The 8,015-nt window shown below is 56.9% G+C and overlaps 1 protein-coding gene across 6 annotated transcripts; it reads left to right on the top strand.

Moving 5' to 3' along the window:
* On the top strand, positions 1–8,015 carry ORMDL3 (ORMDL sphingolipid biosynthesis regulator 3). 6 transcript variants are annotated; one of them, XM_025362778.1, is made up of 6 exons: positions 2,258–3,475; positions 3,726–3,928; positions 4,284–4,334; positions 4,863–5,058; positions 5,797–5,948; positions 6,375–8,015. In XM_025362778.1, exons 4-6 carry the CDS (start codon positions 4,885–4,887, stop codon positions 6,508–6,510), a joined length of 462 nt encoding a protein of 153 aa, XP_025218563.1. In that variant the 5' UTR covers positions 2,258–3,475; positions 3,726–3,928; positions 4,284–4,334; positions 4,863–4,884; the 3' UTR covers positions 6,511–8,015. The 6 variants fall into 6 exon arrangements, with proteins under 6 accessions (XP_025218562.1, XP_025218561.1, XP_025218566.1 ...); XM_025362777.1 differs by lacking the exons at positions 2,258–3,475; positions 3,726–3,928; positions 4,284–4,334 and adding an exon at positions 1–1,620 and having other exon boundaries at positions 4,868–5,058; XM_025362776.1 differs by lacking the exons at positions 2,258–3,475; positions 3,726–3,928; positions 4,284–4,334 and adding an exon at positions 1–1,620.

Below are 8,015 nucleotides of genomic sequence, written 5' to 3'. Positions count from 1 at the left end.
GGGAGGTTTCTGTGAAAAGAACAACACTGGGTTTGCTTACATCTGCAGAAAGATGCCTATAAGGAAAGGCACCTCCACAAACCAGGAGAAACTTCCACAGGACACAGGCAGAGCTATTTCAGACTCGGGTGATTATTTCGATCTTGGGATGAGCCCTTTTGGGGCCATTGGCCCTGGAAATATTCAAGAAGCTGCCTGTTCTGCTCTGGGTGGTTCAAATACCCACCTGCCTGGTGACCACCAAGTGTCTCTGGGGGTCCCACTCCAGCTGTGTGACAACTGTTTCCTGGCAGCTCCCTGGGGAAGGAAGGGTAGGTGGAGTCCGAGTGAAGTGCTCCTCAGTTTCCCTGGGCTAGCCTTTTCCTTCCTGTTCCCTCACTTTCAGTTCAGGGTGCCATGAACTGCCATTCAGAGTCAGGTTGGCATGCCATGACATCATCTGATCTTGCTATTCCAGCCCTGCCCTGCACAGAGTGGACTTAGAAAGAAGCTGGGTAGGGAGTTGAAACTACTCAGACAAGGCCTCTTGGTGACATGGAGAATGGGAGTCACCGAGGAGACCTCAAGAGCAACCTCCTAAAGTAATATTAAGTAGATTCATACAATGCAACAGGTGCTTTACATACATTTTTTTGGGTTCCCACAACATTGGAGGTGGGGTTTCACAGGTGTGGAATTGGAGATTAAGACAAGTAATTTGCCCAAGGTCACATTGCCAATAAAGGAGGGCCTGCCCTATGTCTACCAGGCAGTAAAGTCTGTGCCCTTGCCTTTAGACGATGCAGATGTGAAAACTGTAGACCAGAACCTCTCATTCAAAGCCACACAAGCTGACCTGAGACAGAAACTCAGGCTCCTTACTACTGATCAAGGAATCTATGATACGTGGCTTCTTCTCACGTCAGGTGCAGGGAGGCCAAGGAAGTGGCCCGGTCCGGAGCAGCCTGGGCCAAGAGTGACTGAGAAGGAGAAGGCAGGCTCCATTCTGGGCCCTCCAGACCCTCACCCCAGCCAATTTTGTGAAAAGCGCGCTCCCAGGAGGGCCCAGCAGGGCAAAGGGCCAGGCTAGTCTGTTTCTGGAGGAGCCAATCTGGGGCCAGGGCGGAGGCAGCCAGGTGCAGTGGAAAAACCCTGTACTTGGGGTCAGAATATCTGGGTTTCGATCCAGTCTGGGACCCAGCAAAGACCTACAGCAAGTTACTTACAAGTCCGAGTCTCCTCATCTGCAAAACTGGGGCACAGATAAAATACACTTGAAGGGCACAGGAGCAAAAGTTGGAATTGTTACGCACCAAAATTCTATCATCCGATCTGACCACGTCACGGTGCAACTTCCAACCGCGCGTCCCCGGAGAGTCCGGGAACGGAGCCCAGGAAAAACTACAACTCCCAGGAGCGTCGGGCGGGCCGGCCGGGAATCAGCAGAGGAAACTACAACTCCCAGGAGGCGTCGGGCGTGCCGGCGCGGGGCGGTGACGTCGCGGGGGCCGGCGCGGAGCGCTGATTCGGCCGGAGCTGCCAGCGGGGAGGCTGCCGCCGCGGGTTGTTACAGCTGCTGGAGCAGCAGCGGACCCCGCTCCCGGGAACCGTTCCCGGGCCCTCGATATCCGGCCCCGCACGGTGAGCCCAGACGGAACCAGGAGGCCCCAGGGCTAGGGGAGGGGCGGGAGGGAAGGTAGGAGCTGCTGGGGAGGCGCCCCGGGCTGGATAGACGGGGGCAGAGGGAGTGGGGGGTGGAGGGAGTGCATCAGCCGAGGGGGTGCAGCGGCTGGGGAGGTGGCCAAGGAATAAAGTGCGAGCTGGAGGCCGGGGGTGGAACGTCGGGAGGAGCGCCTCGGCTAGGGGTGGGAGGCGGGGAGCGGCTGGGCTTCTGGGATAAACGTTTGGCTGCCTCCAGGGCTGGGTGAACGCGTGGAGATGGCTGTGGGGTCCCGGACCTGGCCGGGTTCCGAGTGCCAGGACCCAGACTGGGCAACAGAGCGGGACCCCTCTCCCCGGCCCCGCGCCCGAGGTCTCACTCAGAAAACCTCAACAACAGTGAGGACTCCGCCTCTTCGCTCCTCCTCTCCTCTGCTTACTGCGGGTTCGCCTGGGCACTCGCTTTCCGCTCCCACCGCCCTCCCCCAGTCGGGGTGGCTGGGCCAAAGTTGAGATGTGATCAGCTGTGGTCCTGCAGCTTGGGGGGTGGGCGGAATGGAAGTGGCATCGTGACGTGCTGCCACGGACTCCCCTTTGAGGTCCCCATCCAGGCCCGGATGTTTTGTGCTCCTCTTCCAAGACAGGGGGTTTGCTGTTGTGAGGGCTGCTCTTTCCTGGGGGAGGGAATGGGAAGGGCTCACCTGGTGGCTGCCCTGGTGGTGCTCAGCCTTGGCTTGAGTGTCTGGCATACTGGCTGCGCCCGAATATTTGTGCGTGGAGCCAAGCGGGTGGGGAGGGAAGAAGGGGGAAAGAGCTACCAGCAAAAAAGTGGTTAACAGAACGGAGTTGCTGCAGGCTCTGGTTTGAGGCAGGTTATGAAACCACATCAGGGCCCCGCACTAAGCAGCCACCTGCCAGCTGTGGCAGCAGAAGTTTTTAGCTCAGCTCCTGTAGACCTAGTCGACCTGTGCCAGCCTCTTCTCTCTGTTTCTCCCCATCTAGGGGAGGGGTCGGTTGGTTTGTTTACTAATGGAAGTGATATGTGCCCGTAGTCACACGAAAGTCTCAAGAGTGTTTCCTGGCTGCCAGTCTTTTTGTTAGTTTATTGATCTCTTCTTTTTCAGGGGTGTCTGGTGGTTTCCTGCTCTCAGGGTACCTAGTGTTTAGGCTTCAGGAAGAAGCTTTCGGGGGTGTTGGCTGGGACCTAGGTCTAGTCTTTTCCTAGGCTTATCGAGTTTTGTTGGCTGCCCTGTGAAAGCCAGAAAGGGGTATGGGGTCCTGTGGTCTGGGATTCCACGAGGCTTTTGGCACTCTTGGACAACTACTAGGAAGGGTTAGTGGGCTTTCTACACTAGCACCTCTGTAGGTGCGGGTTACAGAGAGGTGATGGGGTGGCGGTTTCAGGTCAGACTTGGGACGCTGTTTCCCTCTTCTTAGAGGTAAGTCCTTCAGAGCCCTCACTTCTCAGCCACATGCCACCCTCTCGTCTCAGGTGAAGGCTTTTGCGTAGTAGCTGTCCCAGGGGCTGCTAGAGTAGCTGAAGCCCCAAGGCCCTGGGAAGATAAACAGTGGGAGCCAGCTCTGGCTTTCTAGATGCTAGGATTTCTGTTAGGCTCCATTATCCAGCCTCATGGGCTGCACTGATGGGTCCCAGGAGCATCACTGCAATCAGAGTGTGCCCCAGGCTGGCGCACAGGTGTTTGCTTGTTGGGATGGTGTGTTGTGGGTCACGTTTGCCCTGAGGTCTCTAAGCTTGGAGCTGTCTGAGAAGAGCAAACTTGCTCCTCTTATCCTGGAAGTAAAGAACTGGCCCCTGAGGATTCAGGCTTCTGTGCAGGTTTGGCTAGTTCCTAGTCAGAAGTAGATAGCATTTGGGTCTGAGGGGGTTGCTGCAGGGGCGTGAGGCAGGCGGCCTTCTGGGTACTTCTAGAATATCTCTATCTGGGAGTCTTCTCTGCATTCCCAGGAAGGATGGGGCTGTTAACATGGTGATGATCTTATGGTCTTTAGCAAGCAGGACCCTACCTCAGATAGGGAGGTGAGCCAGTACACAGGTGCCATCTGTCTCCGCTTTCTCCTGGTCACAGGGCCCTCAGGGATCTGAGGACAGCCAAGCTCTGGACAAGGGGCAGATCATTCCACCCCTTCCTTCTCTACTTCCCTCTGCTCACTGTGGGTTGCGGCCACCTCCTGGTTCCTCCTGCTGCAGGACTCCCACCGTTGGTGCTGGGCAGGGGAAGGCATGGTGCTAATGTACACCTGGAAACAGGTGCTGAGAGGGGAGACTGAGGTGAGGATGAGCAGGACAGAGAAGACCGGGGCCAGGAGGAAGACCACAGGTTCGAGTCTGTGCCCTTGGGAGACATATGTTGATGTGGGTTCCAGCTCTCTGTGGGAGTTACAGGTGTTGGCCACATTCTCTGTCCTCGCCTCTCTTGTGGGGAAAAGGACCCTGGTGGTTTGGCAGCGGAGTGGGTGGCACCACAAGGGTTGGCCTGAGTGGCTGCCAAATGGAGAAAACATCCAGATGGGTTATTTTGTGTCACCCAGGAGGGGTGCCTTCCAGGTCTGGGCAAAGGTTGTCGCTAGTCTGTTGTTTTCTTCTATCTTCCTCCCTCCCCACTTCCCTCTTTGTACCTGATCAGTCCTCCTAAGTTGGGGTTTGGGGAGATCCAGAATTGAAAAAATGAGAGGAGGTGAGTGGATGCAGTGACCTCAAAATAGTTCATCCACTGCTGCCTGTACCCACAGGCCTCACTTCTTTCCCTCCTGATGGGAAGGGCTTAAGAGTGGATGTCCCACATCAGGCCCTCAGTGAGACACAGTCCAGCAGGGGTTGTGCTGAGTGAGAATTCTGTCTCTGGGGCTTTGTCGGCAGAGGGTCCTCATGGGAGTGCCATAGGGGGTGAGGCTGGGGGATGGGCCTTGACTTCTCTGCTCTGGGGCTGCATGCCTCTTGATGACCTGTCCTCCGATGCCCTGCCAGGGCCCTGTCCCGATGGGATAATGCGCAGGGCAGCCTGCTGTTTATCCCAGCCCAGCAGCAGGAAATGAGTAGCGCTAAGTCCACATGGACTTTCTCCACCTTCCATGCTTGAGAATCAAAAGAGTGGAACTGCCTGGAGTTCTCAGGGAAGGAAGAGCCTGCCTCCCAGTGGGATCCGAGGGTGAGAGGGGGCAGGGAAAGCAGTGTGACCTGTCTGACCTGTGCTGCTTGTTTGCAGAACAGTGGAGAGGGGCAGCAGGATGAATGTGGGCACAGCGCACAGCGAGGTGAACCCCAACACGCGGGTGATGAACAGCCGCGGCATCTGGCTCTCCTACGTGCTGGCCATCGGTCTCCTCCACGTTGTGCTGCTGAGCATCCCCTTCGTGAGTGTGCCTGTCGTCTGGACCCTCACCAACCTCATCCACAACATGGTGAGAGCCTGCCTGCTGCCTGCTCCTGCCCTCTGGGCTGCTCTTTGGCAGGGCTGAGGGATAGGAGGAGCCTGTCGGGCCTGGCCCAGATGTCAGGGTGACGTACTGACGTCTGCCTCCAGAGCCCAGGCCTAGTCCTTATCTCTCTGCCTTGCTCCCCCTTCTGGGTTCCTGCCCTGTGTACCATGATAGGAATCAAATCTGCAGATTTTTCCACATCTCTCGGGTGGGGTGGCTGTGGGCCTGGAAGATGTGCCCCTGAGAGCTAAACAAAGGACTCCAGAGAGTTCCTAGGACCCGGGAGTCCTGGTGCCTAGGCTGGTACAGAAATGCCCCTTTCTCAAGTTAGCTTCTCGAACCGTCTTCTACTCTTGCCCTTCTCTGCTCCCTCACCACTTGCTACCTTGCCCTCTTTGGAGGGTAAGCAGGGTTTAGTCCCATCTGCTTGCCTCCTCCCAGCAGGCACAGGGGGCTATGAGTGGCCTGGAGGGGCAGCATCTCGGTGCCTGTCTCGTGGCTACGCATTCTCATGCCAGGCCTAGCCTGTCCCCCAGGGAGTCCCCTTGTTCTTCTCCTGCCAGGCTCCCAGCTTCTTCCTGACCTCCAGCCCATATCCCCCTGCCCAGCAGAGGGAGGCTCCAGATCACTGGGAGTTACTTCTGTCTGTGACTGGGTGGAGGAACTGGGCAGGGGGGCCTTTTCCCTTTTGTATCCTCTAACAAAGACCTCGTCCTCCAGGGCATGTATATCTTCCTGCACACGGTGAAGGGGACACCCTTTGAGACCCCGGACCAGGGCAAGGCGAGGCTGCTAACCCACTGGGAGCAGATGGACTATGGGGTCCAGTTCACGGCCTCTCGGAAGTTCTTGACCATCACACCCATCGTGTTGTGAGTGCCTGGGCTACAGGAAGACACCAGCAGGCAGGGCAAGGCCTAGAGGACCCCAGGGCCCAGTCATGCTTATTAACCCTGCTGTGGCTCCTGGTGTGGGGATGAACAGAGGAAGTTGGAATATTCCTGGGTCTTAGACTGAGCTCAGGCTTTGGGCCTCCCTGGCCCCGTCTTTCCTCCATTGGAGCTTTCTTCCTGCTAGTGAGATAGGCCCACAGGCTTGGGGTGAAGTTGGGAGGTGGGGGCCCCGCTGGGCCGGGAGGGGCCTCTTTAGCCTGAGAGCTCTTGCTTCTTACTCTGGTCTGGGGACCTCTTCTGTAACTCCTTAGCCGTCAGGATTCTGCCTTTCCCTACACAGGAAGTGAGGGAGGAAGGGGTCCTCCCAACAGTCTTTTATCTCTCTCCTCACCCTTCCCCTCCCAGGTACTTCCTCACCAGCTTCTACACTAAGTACGACCAGATCCATTTCGTCCTCAACACTGTGTCTCTGATGAGCGTGCTCATCCCCAAGCTGCCCCAGCTCCACGGAGTCCGGATTTTTGGAATCAATAAGTACTGAGGGTGCAGCCCCTTCCCCTGCCCAGGGTGGCAGGGGAGGGGTAGGGTAAAAGGCATGTGCTGCGACACTGAAGACAGAAAGAAGAAGCCTCTGGACACTGCCAGAGATGGGGGTTGAGCCTCTGGGCCTAGTTTCCCCCCTGGCTTCCCCCAGTAGCCAACTTGGAGTAGCTTGTAGTGGGGTTGGGGTAGGCCCCCCGGGCTCTGACTTTTTCTGAAGTTTTTGATCTTTTCCTTTTGCTTTTTGAATAGAGACTCCATGGAGGTGGTCATGGAATGGGCTTGGCTCCTGGGCTGAACATGGACCATGCAGTTGGGACAGAAGGCCAGGGGAAAAACCCCTGCTCACTTGTTTGCCCTCAGGCAGCCAAAGCACTTTAACCCCTGTGAAGGGAGCAGAGGGCGGTACGGCTTCTGGATTGTGTCACTGTGATTCCTAGGTTTTTTCGATGACACGCAGTGTGTGCTTTTGTGTATGGAAGCAAGTGTGGGATGGGGCCTTGCCCTTCTGGGTAGAGAGCTGTCTGATCCAAGTCTCAGGCTTTTGGCAGCTTCCCTGCAGCGCACCGGGGGCCCTGGGTGGGAGTGGGGAGCGTCAGGTGGGGGGAGATGGGGTGGAGTGTGGATGGCTTGGTCCCAGAGGTGAGGGGCCAGGATTGCTGCCATCCTGGCCTGGTGGAGGTTGGGGAGCTGTAGGGGGTTAATGAGTCGAGACTTAGAAGAATGGGGCCACATAGCAGCAGAGGACTGGTGTAAGGGAGGGAGGGGTAGGGAAACAAGCTAGACCCAGTCTCCTTTGGGATGTGGGCAGGGAGGGAAGCAGGCTTGGAGGGTTGATTTACCCACAGAATGTGATAGTAATAGGGGAGGGAGGCTGCTGTGGGCTTAACTCCGGGTTGGCTGTTGGGTGGACAGGTGGGGAAAAGGCCCATGAGTCATTGTAAGCCCAGGTCCAACTTGGCCCTGACTCCCGCAGGGGTACGGGGAAGCTGTGACAGAAACGATGGATGCTGTGGTCCTCTGCAGGCCCTCACCCCTTAGCTTCCTCATGCAGACTGGCACTGGGCAGGGCCTCTTATGTGGCAGGCACATGTGGCGCTGTGAGGCCACCCCACGTGGGGTCGGTGGTGAGAGTCCTATAGGATCCCTGCTCAAGCAGCACAGAGGAAGGAGCAAGGCGTGGCCTGTAGGCACTGTCTCAGCCTGCAGAGAAGAAAGTGAGGGCGGGAACCTGAGCCTGGGCCGGGGCCTCCTCCCTCCCCAGTTCGACTAGGGACAGTGTTAATTTTGAAAAGGCGTGGGTCCCTGTGTCCTCTTCCAGGGGCCTGAGGGAGCAGGAGAGGTCACTGGGCCTGTTTTCTGCCTCCTGGCCCTGCATCTCCCACCCCATGTATCATAGGGAACTTTCACCTTAAAATCTTTCTAAGCAAAGTGTGAATAGGATTTTTACTCCCTTTGTACAGTATTCTGAGAAACGCAAATAAAAGGGCAACATGTTCCTGTTTC

Source organism: Theropithecus gelada, chromosome 16 (genome assembly GCF_003255815.1).
Source record: "Theropithecus gelada isolate Dixy chromosome 16, Tgel_1.0, whole genome shotgun sequence".
NCBI classification, from domain to species: Eukaryota; Metazoa; Chordata; class Mammalia; order Primates; family Cercopithecidae; genus Theropithecus; species Theropithecus gelada.
Note: the sequence above shows the minus strand (reverse complement) of the source record. Positions and strands in the feature narration are given on the sequence as shown.